The following is a 17743-nucleotide window of genomic DNA, read 5'->3' on the forward strand; positions in this document are numbered from 1 at the left end:
CTGCCAACAATGTAAGTCACAGTTAACACTTAAGCCAGGGAAGGAGGGGAATCAGGGATTAGGAACGATTTTCTGCTCCTCTTCCACAAAGGCTAATTGTTTGAACTTGTTGACAGTACAAAGGGAGATGTAGCCCTGAAACAGAACAACAAACAGGTATTGCATGAGTCCAAAATATTAAAGGGAAGGTCCAAGCAAAAAAAAAAAATGAGTTTAACTTACCTGGGGCTTCTACCAGCCCTATGCAGCCATCCTGTGCCCTCGTAGTCACTCACTGCTGCTCCAGTCCCCCGCTGGCAGCTTTCTGACCTCGGAGGTCAGGGCCGAATTGCGTACATTTTTACACATTCCCGCTAGTGCAGGAACATTAACACATACATTTTTACGCGTTAGTGGTGCAACGCGTACATTTTTGTTCCTGCACTAGCTAGAATGCGTAAAAATGTATGCAATGTGGCCCTGACCTCCGAGGTCAGAAAGCTGCCAGCGGGGGACTGGAGCAGCAGTGAGTGACTACGAGGGCACAGGATGGCTACATGAGGCTGGTAGAAGCCCCAAGTAAGTGAAACTCATTTTTTTTTTTTGCTTGGACCTTCCCTTTAAAACTGATATACAGAATGTGAATAGACAAGACTTTCTGTAGAAATGTATGGCGGTAATAATTAAAGGATTGTATAGTGTTTGATGTACCTGTGCTGAAGAACCATATAGAACACTACAAAATGTAAGTGATCCAAAAAAAACTGATAACTTTTTTTTGTGCTATTACGTTGCCAGTTTGTATGTTTTGTGATGCTCATTTGTGTCATTTCAGTACTGTACACAGTGTAGGTATTTGAAAAGTACGTGAATTAGTGTTTGCGGTACTGCCAGTTGCATGTGGACACGTACAGCAAGAAGTATTGTTTGATAAATCTGGGACAGATTGCATAAACTTGAAAACATTGCAAGTGCCAGGGGTAGACAAAGGCCCATGCAGGCCGTGCAGGGGCCCAACCAGGGCCGGAGCTACCATAGGAAAAAATGGGCAAGGGCCCCAGAGCCTGTAGGGGCCCCCAAGGTGTCCCTCCCCCATCTTTACTGTTGCTCCCCAGGGACTCTGCAGAGTCTGTTAAGTTGGGAGGTGATTGGGGAAGGGTCAGCAGCCAGCTCAGGGGCCCAGGAGGGAAGTTTGGCTGCAACAAAGTGCCTCTAATGACACTTTTTTGGTTGGGGATGTCTGTTGGGGGGCCCCCAGGCTAATCTTGCCCTGGGGCCCAATTGTTACTTGAACCGGCCCTGGGCCCAACAGTAGGGCAGGATTATCGCTCTTCTCCGTGTATTTCTCTTAGTAACTCATGAGGAACAGTCATAATAGCTTGTAGCCCACTCATAACAAGTATAAAACATGCGCTACATTAATACAGGGCCCCCTTCATTTATTCTGCACAGGGGACCACTGTTAGCTTTGTCCGCCACTGGCGAGTTCTGAAAATGGCTGCAACTGCACAAACACTGCATTAACTTTCCATTAACCCCACAATACTGTTATATATCACTTATAAACAGAATAAACGCTAGGTGGGAGGGATATATATATCTCTTATGAGTTCCCTGAGGTGGGTGGGGGCTCTGTCACACTCGCCCCACGTGGTTGTCGGAGTAATGGGAGCACGAGTGTGACGTCACATACGCGCCCACCCACATATACACCGACAACCACAAGGGGCGCAAGTATGCAGATTGTGGGCGGAGCCTGGAGCAAGCAGCAGATGCGGAGAGATTAAGTATGGTGCACCGGGCATCGGGGGGTCACATTTGACATTAGGGAGGACAGTGTTGGACCGGCGAGGCGATGGATGCGTCATCAGAAGGCCGATTCCTGATCAATTTCAGCATGAAATCCATCGGGAATCGGCCTGTGGTGTACGGGCAGCTGACAAATCTCTCTCTAATCAGATTGGATTAGAGAGAGGTTTGTCTCTTGGTCGAATCTGCCCATCATCGCTAGATGTATGGCCTACCTAAACAGGTGTGTTTAATCCACCAGAGATTTAATCAAAGGTTTTGGAACTGACAAGAACTACTTTATCGAGACAACTTGTCTGCCCATCATGTTGCCTCGATAGAGGAATCTTTGGTTGGCTCAAAATGTTGGCTTCAGATAAGTACACATGTCCAAAAAAGTGCACGATTAACACCACAACATGCCCACCACCACGACTTGTATTTTCCACACACCAACCAACTAAACGACCAACTGCATGCGGAAGCAAAATGACAGCCTGCACGACATGGCCACATTCAAAACAAGTGCATCATTCAAACTACGCTGTACACACTAGGCCTACTGCACAGTATCAGCCCAACAGTCGTGTGAGTGGGTCGTCTAGTCATTTTCCACATGTACGCATGCCGGATTGTTGTCCAACAGAACAAAATCAGATGACAATCAAGCAGTTTGGTTGAGTGTGAGTGTGGGCCTTTAAATCTTAATTGGATTAAACACCACTGATTTTAACATGATGCACTGGAAAGTGCTGACTTCTTTTCAACTTTCCACACCTGTAACATTCTGAGAAAATTGGGCAGATGTGCAGATCATGGAATCAAACGAAGAGCCCTAAAGAGCGACCATCATCTTACCCAGGTGAGGATAGAGAAGAAGGAGAAGGCAATGGCGGCTCGTGCTGCATCAGCTCCTTGGTACGCCTCTGGAATATCGGGTGTCCTTTGCCACTGGTTGGTCAGAAAACAGAAGCACACAAACCAGAGGAAGGCCCATAATGCTGGAGAAAAAAAAGGAGAAACAGTGAGAGGGACACAGTACATTTTGTTCAAGTGAGACATCGTAAAGCTTAATGACTTGGACATCTGGATTCACCTTGGTTGGACCATAGTGGACATGGTAACATGAGTATGGTTAATGACAACTGGCTTGGTTTTTGTTCACTCCTAAGCCACTGTACGTGGTGCGTAACTACAAATCAAGGGGCCCCCTACAAAGCTTTGATGACCCCCTCCCCTCTTTCCCAACATTCACTCCCCTTTCCTCATTTAACCCTAGTGAGCCCCTTCAGCCAGCAGGACCATCTACCAGAGGTCATATAACAAGTGTGCCCATCAAGATCATCCCATACACAACAAGCATGGCCACAACAACTGTATTGGAGGTCGGCTGGGCAAGTAGTTTCTGCAGCAGGCCTGGCTGCCATACAGTATCATGTGGCCCTGGTAATAGGTACTGACTGGCTCATTCAAGGAGTAATGTTAATCTAATTTACATTGACTCTTGCAAAGCATTGGTATAACTCAGTCAGTATGTCCCACTCAGACCTCCCTTTAGAGTTATGTGCAACTTGACAACCCTCCCCTGAGTGTACAGTCCAGGAAGCGACCTGCTCAGCTTCTCTGTGACCTAAAGTGTTCCTTTCGGGGGGAACAGCAATGTGTAAAGCACCAATGTGCCATCTCCCTGCCCCCCTTCCCAATCCCAGGCTGGAGCGAGCCTCAGCACCTGCCACCTGATGCTAGCCACAAAAAAGACCAAAAATCTTTCTGCATGGAGCTGTGCCAGTGGCTTTATAATCGCTGTTGTTTTGCAATTTGGACCAACTGTATATATACCAGCATCTCCAATCCTCCTCCGAAGACACAGACTGCAAGTTTCACTTCTTCATCATGTAATATAATAGGAAGGAAATGCGGTCACACATCAAAGCCACAGAATTCAGATTTCACTGTAAGCTTCAAAAGGAGAAGTACGGCTCTGAAGCACAATATCAAAATATTTTTTTTTACAGACAGTAGAGACGAAGTACTTATTCTCTAAAGCAGGGGTCAGGAACCTTTGTGGCTGAGAGAGCCATAAACGCCACATATTTTAAAATGTAATTCCGTGAGAGCCATACAATGTGTTTCAAATTGGGACAGTAGGGCTCACGTCCCTAGTGCCATGGTGATGTGTATACAGTTCATCCGCCGGGCAGCGGAAGTGTTGGACACGTCTTCAGCTTCTCTTGGGTTTCAGCAACATCAGCAATTTCCCAGAGAGCCAGACAGGAGAAATACCGACTAACAGCTTGTACAGTTAGCTAGCTGATTTGGGGATTGATTCACTTTGTAGGACGAGATCCCCGCACTTTGGCCCAATAGGCTGCATGTGTGTGTGTATAGCCACAGCATATGTGTGTGTGTGTGTGTGTGTGTATAGCCACAGCCAGAGCTGGGACAAGGTTCTCCAGCACCCAAGGCTGAGACACCAAAGTGCGCCCCCCATCCCTCCCACCCCAGCCATCACACACTGATTGCTATTAGACTAAGAGGGCCACAGGGCCCACAACCTCCCCAACACATTAATATGTAGTTATCTGGCTTGCAGTCATTGCTATGTATCCCCTTTTCTTATTTCTTTCTGCTTCATACACAATTAGCAATGACAGCTGAATGAATTGTGCGCCCCCTCCTACACTGCGCCCTGAGGCTGGAGCCTCTCCAGCCTATGCCTCGGCCCGGCCCTGGCCACAGCATATCTGTGCATTTGTGTGTATAGCCACAACATATCTGTGTGTGTGTGTGTAGCCACAGCATAACTGTGTGTGTGTGTGTAGCCACAGCATAACTGTGTGTGTGTGTGTGTGTGTGTGTGTGTGTGTGTGTGTGTGTGTGTGTGTGTGTGTGTGTGTGTGTGTGTGTAGCCACAGCATATATGTGCGCTTGTGTGCATAGCCACAGCATATCTGTGTGTGTGTGTGTGTGTGTGTATAACCACAGCATATCTGTGTGTGTGTGTGTGTGTGTATAGCCACAGCATATCTGTGTGTGTGTGTGTGTGTGTGTGTGTATAGGCACAGCATATCCGTGTGTGTGTGTGTATAGCCACAGCATATCTGTGTGTGTGTGTGTGCGTGTGTGTGTGTGTGTATAGCCACAGCATATGTGTGTGTGTGTGTGTGTGTGTGTATAGCCACAGCATATGTGTGCATTTGTGTGTATAGCCACAACATATCTGTGTGTGTGTGTAGCCACAGCATAACTGTGTGTGTGTGTGTGTGTGTGTGTGTGTGTGTGTGTGTGTGTGTGTGTGTAGCCACAACATATCTGTGTGTGTGTGTGTGTGTGTGTGTGTGTGTGTGTGTGTGTGTGTGTGTGTGTGTGTAGCCACAGCATATCTCTGTGTGTGTGTGTGTATAGCCACAGCATATCTGTGTGTGTGTGTGTGTGTGTGTGTGTATAGGCACAGCATATCTGTGTGTGTGTGTATAGGCACAGCATATCTGTGTGTGTGTGTATAGCCTCAGCATATCTGTGTGTGTGTGTATAGGCACAGCATATCTGTGTGTGTGTGTGTGTGTGTGTGTGTGTGTGTGTGTGTGTGTGTGTGTGTGTGTGTGTATAGCCACAGCATATCTGTGTGTGTGTGTGTGTGTGTGTGTGTGGTTGTGTGGTGTGTGTGTATAGCCACAGCATATCTGTGTGTGTGTGTGTATAGGCACAGCACATCTGTGTGTGTGTGTGTGTGTGTGTGTGTATAGCCACAGCATATCTGTGTGTGTGTGTATAGCCACAGCACAGTTCAGTTTCTAGGCTAAAATGCACCCAGGGCGAGGGTGTAAAAATTGCGCCCGTGCCCCCCCCCCCCCCCCCCCCCCGGTATAGGTAGTCAGCTATAGGTCCCCCCCCCCGAGTATAGGTGGCCAGGCATAGGTGAGCCAGTAAAGTTGCCCCCCGTATAGGTTAGCCAGGTAGTTGCCTCCAGTATAGGTAGCCAGTATAGTTGCCCCCAGTATATGTTAGATAGGCAGGCACCCCTCCCCCCCGGTATAAGTTAGATAAGTAGGTGCCCCCAGTAGAGTTGGGCGAACTGTTAGTTGAACTGCAGCCGAACTGTTCGGCTGCCCAACCTGTCATGTCGCTGTGGCTCTTACTACTTCCGGGTCGCAATGACCCGGAGTAGTACGTCTGCGCTGGCCCGGCGGAGCGCGTCCTAGATCGCGCTCCCGTTGCCGGGCACTCTCTGCGCATGTGTGTGACGTCATGTACAGGTTAGCTAGGTAGGTGCCTCCAATATAGGTAGCCAGTATAGTTGCCCCCAGCATAGGTTAGATAGGTAGGTACCCCCAGTATAGGTTAGTTAGGTAGGTGCCCCCAGTATAGGTAGCCAGTATAGTTGCCACCTGTATAGGCTAGCTAGGTAGGTAGGTGCCCCCAATACAGGTTAGATAAGTGCCCCCAGTATAGGTTAGATAGGTAGCTGCCCCCCAGTATAGGTTAGATTAGGTAGCTGCCCCTCAGTATAGGTTAGATAGGTAGGTGCCCCCAGTATAGGTTAGATTAGGTATGTGCCCCCAGTATAGATATGTGTCCCCAGTATGTGCCCCCAGGATAGATAGGTAGCTGCCCCCCAGCATAGGTTAGACAGGTAGCTGCCCCCCAGCATAGGTTAGATAGGTAGCTGCCCCCCAGTATAGGTTAGATAGGTAGCTGCCCCCCAGTACAGGTTAGATTGGGTAGGTGCCCCCCAGTATAGGATAGATAGGTAGCTGCCCCCAGTACAGGTTAGATTAGGTAGGTGCCCCCCAGTACAGGTTAGATTAGGTAGGTGCCCCCCAGTATAGGTTAGATAGGTAGCTGCCCCCCAGTATAGGTTAGATTAGGTAGGTGCCCCCCAGTATAGGATAGATAGGTAGCTGCCCCCAGTACAGGTTAGATTAGGTAGGTGCCCCCCAGTATAGGATAGATAGGTAGCTGCCCCCAGTATAGATAGGTAGCTGCCCCCCAGTACAGGTTAGATTAGGTAGGTGCCCCCCAGTATAGGATAGATAGGTAGCTGCCCCCAGTATAGGTTAGATAGGTAGCTGCCCCCCAGTACAGGTTAGATTAGGTAGGTGCCCCCCAGTATAGGATAGATAGGTAGCTGCCCCCAGTACAGGTTAGATTAGGTAGGTGCCCCCCAGTATAGGATAGATAGGTAGCTGCCCCCAGTACAGGTTAGATTAGGTAGGTGCCCCCCCAGTATAGGTTAGATAGGTAGCTGCCCCCAGTGCAGGTTAGATTAGGTAGGTGCCCCCCAGTATAGGATAGATAGGTAGCTGCCCCCAGTACAGGTTAGATTAGGTAGGTGCCCCCCCAGTATAGGATAGATAGGTAGCTGCCCCCGAGTACAGGTTAGATTAGGTAGGTGCCCCCCAGTATAGGATAGATAGGTAGCTTGCCCAGTATAGGTTAAGTAGGTAGGTGCCCCCTCAATGGCGGGGGGAGCCAGAGCCGCGGGGAGGGCAGCCCGACCTCTTCCTCCCTCTCCTCTCCCGGCCGCCCTCCGTGCTCCCCCCTCAGACTGCAGCAGAGTTAGCGCGCAGGGAAGCGCTGCTATACACAGTTACTCACCTCCCTGGATCCGATCGCCGCTCACGCCCTGCTGGTCTCCTCTCTGCAATGTAGCCTGATACACACGTCACGCTGCTTCCTATGTAAACAGGAAGCAGCGTGTGTATCAGGCTACATTGCAGAGAGGAGACCAGCAGGGCGTGAGCGGCGATCGGATCCAGCTATCACAGCGCCCCCCCCATCCTCTGCGCCCAGTGCAGCGGCACGGGCCGCACGGCCATAGAAACGACCGTGCCACAGCATATCTGTGTGTGTGTGTGTGTGTGTGTGTGTTGTGTGTGTGTGTGTGTGTGTGTGTGTGTGTATAGGCACAGCATATCCGTGTGTGTGTGTGTATAGCCACAGCATATCTGTGTGTGTGTGTGTGTGTGCCTGTGTGTGTGTGTGTATAGCCACAGCATATGTGTGTGTGTGTGTGTGTGTATAGCCACAGCATATCTGTGCATTTGTGTGTATAGCCACAACATATCTGTGTGTGTGTGTAGCCACAGCATAACTGTGTGTGTGTGCGTGTGTGTGTGTGTGTGTGTGTGTGTGTGTGTGTGTGTAGCCACAACATATCTGTGTGTGTGTGTGTGTGTGTGTGTGTGTGTGTGTGTAGCCACAGCATATCTCTGTGTGTGTGTGTGTATAGCCACAGCATATCTGTGTGTGTGTGTGTGTGTGTGTGTATAGGCACAGCATATCTGTGTGTGTGTGTATAGGCACAGCATATCTGTGTGTGTGTGTATAGCCTCAGCATATCTGTGTGTGTGTGTATAGGCACAGCATATCTGTGTGTGTGTGTGTGTGTGTGTGTGTGTGTATAGCCACAGTATATCTGTGTGTGTGTGTGGTTGTGTGGTGTGTGTGTATAGCCACAGCATATCTGTGTGTGTGTGTGTGTATAGGCACAGCACATCTGTGTGTGTGTGTGTGTGTGTGTGTGTATAGCCACAGCATATCTGTGTGTGTGTATAGCCACAGCACAGTTCAGTTTCTAGGCTAAAATGCACCCAGGGCGAGGGTGTAAAAATTGCGCCCGTGCCCCCCCCCCCCCCCCCGGTATAGGTAGTCAGCTATAGGTCCCCCCCGAGTATAGGTGGCCAGGCATAGGTGAGCCAGTAAAGTTGCCCCCCGTATAGGTTAGCCAGGTAGTTGCCTCCAGTATAGGTAGCCAGTATAGTTGCCCCCAGTATATGTTAGATAGGCAGGCACCCCTCCCCCCCGGTATAAGTTAGATAAGTAGGTGCCCCCAGTAGAGTTGGGCGAACTGTTAGTTGAACTGCAGCCGAACTGTTCGGCTGCCCAACCTGTCATGTCGCTGTGGCTCTTACTACTTCCGGGTCGCAATGACCCGGAGTAGTACGTCTGCGCTGGCCCGGCGGAGCGCGTCCTAGATCGCGCTCCCGTTGCCGGGCACTCTCTGCGCATGTGTGTGACGTCATGTACAGGTTAGCTAGGTAGGTGCCTCCAATATAGGTAGCCAGTATAGTTGCCCCCAGCATAGGTTAGATAGGTAGGTACCCCCAGTATAGGTTAGTTAGGTAGGTGCCCCCAGTATAGGTAGCCAGTATAGTTGCCACCTGTATAGGCTAGCTAGGTAGGTAGGTGCCCCCAATACAGGTTAGATAAGTGCCCCCAGTATAGGTTAGATAGGTAGCTGCCCCCCAGTATAGGTTAGATTAGGTAGCTGCCCCTCAGTATAGGTTAGATAGGTAGGTGCCCCCAGTATAGGTTAGATTAGGTATGTGCCCCCAGTATAGATATGTGTCCCCAGTATGTGCCCCCAGGATAGATAGGTAGCTGCCCCCCAGCATAGGTTAGACAGGTAGCTGCCCCCCAGCATAGGTTAGATAGGTAGCTGCCCCCCAGTATAGGTTAGATAGGTAGCTGCCCCCCAGTACAGGTTAGATTAGGTAGGTGCCCCCCAGTATAGGATAGATAGGTAGCTGCCCCCAGTACAGGTTAGATTAGGTAGGTGCCCCCCAGTACAGGTTAGATTAGGTAGGTGCCCCCCAGTATAGGTTAGATAGGTAGCTGCCCCCCAGTATAGGTTAGATTAGGTAGGTGCCCCCCAGTATAGGATAGATAGGTAGCTGCCCCCAGTATAGATAGGTAGCTGCCCCCCAGTACAGGTTAGATTAGGTAGGTGCCCCCCAGTATAGGATAGATAGGTAGCTGCCCCCAGTATAGGTTAGATAGGTAGCTGCCCCCCCAGTACAGGTTAGATTAGGTAGGTGCCCCCCAGTATAGGATAGATAGGTAGCTGCCCCCAGTACAGGTTAGATTAGGTAGGTGCCCCCCAGTATAGGATAGATAGGTAGCTGCCCCCAGTACAGGTTAGATTAGGTAGGTGCCCCCCAGTATAGGTTAGATAGGTAGCTGCCCCCAGTGCAGGTTAGATTAGGTAGGTGCCCCCCAGTATAGGATAGATAGGTAGCTGCCCCCAGTACAGGTTAGATTAGGTAGGTGCCCCCCCAGTATAGGATAGATAGGTAGCTGCCCCCGAGTACAGGTTAGATTAGGTAGGTGCCCCCCAGTATAGGATAGATAGGTAGCTTGCCCAGTATAGGTTAAGTAAGTAGGTGCCCCCTCAATGGCGGGGGGAGCCAGAGCCGCGGGGAGGGCAGCCCGACCTCTTCCTCCCTCTCCTCTCCCGGCCGCCCTCCGTGCTCCCCCCTCAGACTGCAGCAGAGTTAGCGCGCAGGGAAGCGCTGCTATACACAGTTACTCACCTCCCTGGATCCGATCGCCGCTCACGCCCTGCTGGTCTCCTCTCTGCAATGTAGCCTGATACACACGTCACGCTGCTTCCTATGTAAACAGGAAGCAGCGTGTGTATCAGGCTACATTGCAGAGAGGAGACCAGCAGGGCGTGAGCGGCGATCGGATCCAGCCATCACAGCGCCCCCCCCCCCATCCTCTGCGCCCAGTGCAGCGGCACGGGCCGCACGGCCGTAGAAACGACCGTGCCACAGCATATCTGTGTGTGTGTGTGTGTGTGTGTGTGTGTGTGTGTGTATAGCCACAGCATATCTGTGTGTATGTGTATATAGGCACAGCATGTGTGTGTGTGTGTGTGTATAGGCACAGCATATCTGTGTGTGTGTGTGTATAGCCACAGCATATCTGTGTGTGTGTGTGTGTGTGTGTGTGTGTGTGTGTGTGTGTGTGTGTGTGTGTAGCCACAGCGTGTGTGTGTGTGTGTGTGTGTGTGTGTGTGTGTGTGTGTGTGTGTGTGTGTGTGTGTGTGTGTGTGTGTGTGTGTGTGTTTATAGCCACCGCATATCTGTGTGTGTGTGTGTGTGTGTGTGTGTATAGCCACAGCATATATGTGTGTGTGTGTCTATAGCCACAGCATATCTGTGTGTGTGTGTGTGTGTGTGTGTATAGCCACAGCATATCTGTGTGTGTGTGTGTGTGTGTGTGTGTTTGTGTGTGTGTGTTTATAGCCACAGCATATCTGTGTGTGTGTGTGTGTGTGTGTATAGCCACAGCATATCTGTGTGTGTGTGTGTGTGTGTGTGTGCGTGCGTGCGTGCGTGTGTGTGTCTCCACAGTAGGGCTGAACGATTTTTGGTGGCGGTTCTGCAGCGGTTTTCGACACTGCCGCAGGTCCATGGTCTGTTCCGTTCCCTTCCCCTCCTCCACTTGCGGACCCCTCCTCCAGTAACTTCCGATTACATGCGGGCTCACTGCATTGTATTGGCACGCGGTGAGCCACAGGGAAGAGGCGGCGAGTGTTTGGGCCTGTACCAGGAAGAGTGACATCACCTCCTGGCGGCCACCATTACTAAGCAACACTTGTTGCCTTCCCTGCAGCTCACCACGCGGCAATACAATGCGGTGAGCCCACATGTAATCGTAAGTTACTTGAGGTGGGGGCCGTGAGTAGAGGAGGGGGAAGGGAGCACCAAGCGGAGCAGGCAAATGCAGCGGCGAGGGGGATCTGGAGGCAGCGGCACCTATACACTGGCTAAACTGTCCTGACTCCGGTGGCACCTATACATTGGCTAAACTGTCCTGACTCCTGTGGCACCTATACACTGGCTAACTGTCCTGACTCCTGTGGCGCCTATACACTGGCTAAACTGTCCTGTGGCACCTATACACTGGCTGACATGTACTGTGGAACCTATACACTGACTAAACTGTCCTGTGGCACCTATACACTGGCTGACATGTACTGTGGAACCTATACACTGGCTAAAATGTCATGTGGCACCTATACACTAGCTAAACTGTCCTGTGGCACCTATACACTAGCTAACCTGTCCTGTGGCACTTATACACTGGCTAACCTATACTGTGGCACCTATACACTGGGTAACCTGTTCTGTGGCACCTATACACTGGCTAACCTGTCCTGTGGCACCTATAGCTGGCTAAACTATACTGTGGCACTTATACACTGGCAGCGGCACCTATACACTGGCTAAACTGTCCTGACTCCTGTGGCACTTATACACTGGCTAAACTGTCCTGACTCCTGTGGCACCTATACACTGGCTAAACTGCCCTGACTCCTGTGGCACCTATACACTGGCTAAACTGTCCTGACTCCTGTGGCACCCATACACTGGCTAAACTGTCCTGTGGCACCTATACACTGGCTGACATGTACTGTGGAACCTATACACTGGCTAACCTGTCCTGTGGCACTTATACACTGGCTAACCTGTCCTGTGGCACCTATACACTGGCTGACATGTACTGTGGCACCTATACACTAGCTAACCTGTCCTGTGGCACCTATACACTGGCGAACCTGTCCTGTGGCACCTATACACTGGCTAACCTGTCCAGTGGCACCTATACATTTGCTAACCTGTCCTATGGCACCTATACACTGGCTAACTTATACTGTGGCACCTATACACTGGCTAACCTGTCCTGTGGCACCAATACACCTGCTAACCTATACTGTGGTACCTGTACGCTGGCTAACCTGTACTGTGGCACCTATATACTGGCTAACCTGTCCCGTGGCACCTATAGCTGGCTAAACTATACTGGGGGCACCTATACGTGGCTACCTATACTGGGGGAACTCATACTCGCCATCAGTGTACTGATACATCATTATGTATTGAAAATCATGAATCGAAACGAAATCGCATTTTCTGACAGAAATTGTGCAATTCAATCTTTTCCTAAAATCGTTCAGGCCTACTCCACAGCACATATGCATGTGTATCCACAGCATTTGTGTGTGCGAGCGCATGTACAGCATCCACAGCATATCTGTTTCTGTAGGCCCCGCATATGACACTCGCCCAGGCCCCGCATACTCTAAGGCTGCCTCTGTACTCACCTCGAGAGGGGGAAACTTCTGGATCCTGGAGATGCTTCCCCACTCCTCCTCCACTGGTCTGCTCCAGCACTGAGTCCCCTGAAAAGCCGTTTGTGGACCACTCGCACATGCACCCTAGCAGGCACCGGCTCGGGCTCCTGTGAAAAAGCCGAGTCTGATTGGGTCACTGCTATTGTGCTGTCTCAGAGGATTGCTTAAGTTACCACTGGGTCCTACTAAATTACCGCCCAGGATATGAGTACCATATGTGGAGAAGCTAGGCTGTACAATGACAGCTTTGACTTTGGGTCAAACTTTTACAGGAAATATCTTTCAAGGGTTTCCTTTTATCATCTATAAAGTTCAGTATTACCTTATTAAAACAGAAGGTAATGGCAGATCATGGCTTCTAGCATGTGTCAAAAAATAGACCATGATGCCTCATTTCAGACCAGGCGTGGCCCCATTGGGACCTTTCCTTTATGCTCTTGTGGGCCAAGCGTGCATCCAGACTTGATACCCACAGCCAAGATATTACAGAACTATTTATTCCAATGTACTCTCAGTTGTTTCATACTATTCTGGCATTAATCTGTACTGCCGCCTCACTCGCGCTGACAACAGTGAGCCTGGAGTACCTCGGGAAGAAAGAGGAGCAAGAGTGGTGAGCCTGCGGGCCCTTTCACACTGCGACTGTGCGGTGCAGTACATTTACCACACCCCACAGCAGCCTAATGAAAGTCTACGGGGGAGTTCACACTCGCCAAGTTGTGGTACGCTGCGCCAGAAGTGCCCTATCTAATGTGCGGCCATACCTACGTTACTGTGCGGCTTCTACGGCGACCTGAGGTGATCTGCGTTGGACCGGAAGTCATGTAAGTCTATGGTAACGCATGTGAAATTAAAAAACAGTGTCAGTGTCGTGCACTACGCTTCCGCGCGAGTCATCAACTGCCCAACAGGAAGTGAGCGTTACTTCCTGTTTGGCTGGATGATAGACGGGGATTATTGTGTACTAACGCTGTAATCCCCGAAGGACTGTTTTTGGCGGTGCGGTGCGACCGCCGCACCACCGATCTACAGTGTGAAGCCGGCCTGAGGCAGTGGCTGAAGAAACAACACCCTGTGACAGACAATGCGAGGGGGGTGCCTTACTGCATATTAACCTGCATTGAATAGGGGGATCACTGGCGGGACGAACAGGGGGAGATGAAGGGAAGGGGAAAGACACATGGCAGTGCACTGTGCACTTGATGTTACCAAAGGCACCATCACTGATAGTGGGATTAGCAATAAGGGCACCACCACACTGGTGACTGAGATCACACTGGTGGTGGTACTGATGGAAGGAAGTAGAGCAGGATCATCCACCAGGCAACATAGGCAGGTGCCTGGGGCCTAGTTGGTGTCAAGGGGCCCACCTGCCGCCTTCTCTGACCTCTCTCCACCTCAGCTTACCAAAAGGACCACAAGGGGGTCCCATTACATCTTTGGGGACAAGGCTGGATATATTTTATTTGCGACCCTAGGCCAACTATGTTCTTGCTCCCTATCTATGTACAGCAATGCCCCTCCCATTCCATGTGCAGACCCTCTGTCATGTGTACTATCCATGTGTAAGGACCAGGAGAACCGCCGCCTTGTATCAGTCTCTATGCCCCAATCTACCTCTGCAATCTTAGCCTTGTGTGGCGCATCCCCGCTTGACCAGGAGACAAGTACGGTCTGCCTAACTACAGTTACACCCAGTCCTTAATGCACAAGGTAGAGGGACTGAAGGCCATAAGGCAATGGGACCACTAATTCCCACAAAACAATGATTCAGGCTACTAATTGTTGTAATACAGTTCAGAGTCATACACAGATATACAGACAGCAAGGCAGGAGTAGAGAAAAGAGTGGTCAGACAAGCAGAGGTCAGTTCAGGCAGTAGGCAACAGACAAAGGTTCAGACATGTATCAGGCATGGTACAGAAGGCAACAGTTAGGGGAGCCCAGCAGCTAGCTCTTGTGACTTAACGATATCACAGGCAATGAGTGTGCCATCCGTGCTTAAACCAGGAAATTCAAACACCGCAATCCTTTTTCATGTTCCGCCACCCCTGGGGCTGCAGCCACCCAAGGCCTGAGCCTTTGTGGCCTTTCCAGAAATCCATACCGGGAGAAAGTGTGCCAGCAGGAGTTACAGAGGGACAATGAAAGTCCATCTCTGTTTATAACCAAGTCAACCATTTCTACCAGTTCTCTCATGTAAAAACAAGGGGCGCTTGGTTATGTTGAAGTACACGTGCTAATCAGAGATCACACTGTGACTCATGTAGAAAGCAAGAACACAGGATTCCTAATACTGACTGTGGAGCGCAGACTCTGGGCTTGTGGTCGGCTAATAGACAAACAATACATAGTAATTACACCACGGGCCGCATACAGTAATCTCACCAGCCAGCATCTGAGTCACCAGTGCCGCAGGCCAGAATCTGCGGGGGCTTCTGCGAGCGCCAACTAAAACTATAATCAAAGAATGCTGTTTTTTTACCGCACTGAAATGGGTGAGTCATCCAAGAAAATCATTGTTTACCTAAAAGGGCATCAAATGTGATTTCCAAATCAGTTTATATAACACATGCAACAACATGTAAAGGTGTGTATAGCGGTGAGGAAAGTGTGTGAGCCCCTGAGAATTTACATTATGTCTGCATGAATGGTTTCCAAAATACAATCTGGCGCACAATAAGATCCATTCACAGGGAGTGCATAGTAGTTATCCGGCCCGATTGTTCTTATGCAAATCAAGTGACAATTTTATGAGTGTAGACAGGGGTGGAGCTATAAATCATGGTACCCCTCCCCCAGCAAAACTTTGATGGGGCCGCCAATGTTCACACTTTTTCCTTTGCCTTTCCCTGGTGACCCTCACAGCCTGGTGGCCAATCTTGCATTGGTCATAAACCAGTATGGACATCGTAATCTTCACACCCATAACAAGTGTAGCCACAAAAACACCTGATCTGAAGGATGGAGGCCTTTTATTAGAGGAAGTGAAGTAGTGGTTGGGGCCCCCTTACAGCTCTGGGCCCCCCAGCAGTCGCAGGGGCTGCTCCCCTGTAGTTACACCCTTGTGTGTGGAGTCTATGGTCAAATTCTGTCAGGGGTGATGGGACAGGTGGCCAATCCTTTCTGCTTTGAATTATTGCCTCTCGATAAAAAGATGCTTGCAGTGCAATACTTTTTTTCAGGTATTGTGACATAGTGCTACTCACGTCACCTAGGTAATGCGCGCATTGCTAGTACAACACCTCTTAACGTTACAAATACAAGCATAACCTAGGTAATGTGTGCTACATCCATTGTATGAATACTGGCAGGGCAGTTTTTAGGATAAATTGATCACCCCCACCATGGGGGCCACGCACTGACAGCCTGCAGGACATCAGGTGTCATCATGCGGTGGTGACGTGATGATGACTTGACGTCTGATGCAGGCAGCCCAGGAGGAGTCAAGGAAGGCGATGGTGCTGGTATCTTCTTTCTTCTTCCATTTGGCTGCGCCGTGCGTCACCAGCTCCCTAGCATTTTTGTCCTTCTGCCTGAGCCCACCTTCTTCTACTTGCTGGTCTGCACCCTGCCCGCACTGCCCAAGAAACGGCCCTGAATACTGGTAACATTTCTGTGCGCTGTGATTAGGGAAGACTAGGGAGTAAGTGATAGTTACTATTTAATGTGCCTGATGAAGCAGGTCACACCTACAAAATGCGTTGCACTGTGGAGTATTCAATAAAGTTATTTTTTTAGCTTTTGACAAAATCGAAACATCTTTGGAGACGCAAGTCCACTGATACATCCCTTTTCAAGCGGATTGTACTGTATTTTTTCCTGTTATTGGCGCCTCTGTTCTATATATTTATATAGATATCTATATATCTAGCCCCCCTCTTTTGATCTACAGAGAATGATTTCTTAACCTGAGTAGGGTCAAACTCCCCACCTACCTAATCATTGGTTGCCTTAGCAGTAACCCTAACCTACTACACTATCGTGGGCTCTCGATTCTCCCATTTTGTCTTTCTACAACAGTAGTGGTTAAGTGGACATGATAATAGTGTCTTGGTTACTGACCTGAGAAGCCCATGTCCACAATGACGGCCTTTTTCCTGTCCTTCACACTGCTGATCTGTGGGAAATTGATATCCAAGATGATGAAGAATACGCAGGCAAAGAAAGCAATGAGTCCAACACTGATAGCGTAGTTACAGGCCCCTTCATTTCTGTTGTAGATGCAGTGCAGCTCAGGGCTGTTAAAGTTGATGTAGCCTTCATTTATTATGGAACCGAACACCACGATGGAGAACACCTGAAATGGGGAAAGTATCAGGAGAGAAGGCATTAGTGAGAATTTACTCACAGCAATAATGTTAACATTATTCAATTCATTTTTTTCTCCTGAGTTTTTTTCCTAGGAGATCATTTTTCATCTTCTGTTTAAAATAACACTGCAGCGTCCTTAGTGGCTGCAGCTCTTAAGCGCTTTGAGTCCAACAGGAGAAAAGCACTATACAAATGTTAGGATTATTATTAGGATTAAAATAACGCTTCAACTTTGTTTTTGTTTTTTTTTCTTATTTGTCCTATCAAGGTATCCCCCTAAAAAAAAACCAAAAAATAAAAAAACCTTTCATAACAAGTGGGTTGTAGTCAGAGGCGGGACAAGGTCCTCCAGCACCCAAGGCTGAGACACCAAAGTGCGCCCCTCCATCCCTCCCACCCCAGCCGTCACACACTCATTGCTATTAGACTAAAAGGGCCACAGGGCCCACAACCTCCCCTACACCTTAATATCTAGTTATCTGGCTTGCAGTCACTGCTATATATCCCCTTTTCTTATTTCTTTCTGCTTCATACACAATTAGGAATGACAGCTGAATGAATTCTGCGCCCCCTTTTACACTGTGCCCTGAGGCTGGAGCCTCTCCAGCCTATGCCTCGGCCCGGCCCTGGTTGTAGCGATCACCCTTTGGGATTTCTCCTTCCCTCCACAATCAAAAATGTTACCAATCACCACTTGCCTAACATTTGTAGGCAGTAAACTATTGAAAAAATGCTTGG

The 17743-nt window shown here is 49.5% G+C and overlaps 1 protein-coding gene across 1 annotated transcript in view; it reads right to left on the reverse strand.

Annotated features, from left to right (window-relative positions):
* Positions 1–17743, reverse strand: part of SYNGR3 (synaptogyrin 3) — a 78625-nt gene that overhangs the window by 9893 nt on the left and 50989 nt on the right. Inside the window, exons 2-3 of the mRNA XM_068244344.1 lie at positions 16757–16991; positions 2626–2768 (exon numbers count right to left, since the gene is read on the reverse strand). Of these exons, the coding sequence (XP_068100445.1) occupies positions 2626–2768; positions 16757–16991 (378 nt within the window). The remainder of the gene's footprint in view (positions 1–2625; positions 2769–16756; positions 16992–17743) is intronic.

This window comes from Hyperolius riggenbachi, chromosome 7, assembly GCF_040937935.1.
Source record: "Hyperolius riggenbachi isolate aHypRig1 chromosome 7, aHypRig1.pri, whole genome shotgun sequence".
Classification (NCBI taxonomy): domain Eukaryota; kingdom Metazoa; phylum Chordata; class Amphibia; order Anura; family Hyperoliidae; genus Hyperolius; species Hyperolius riggenbachi.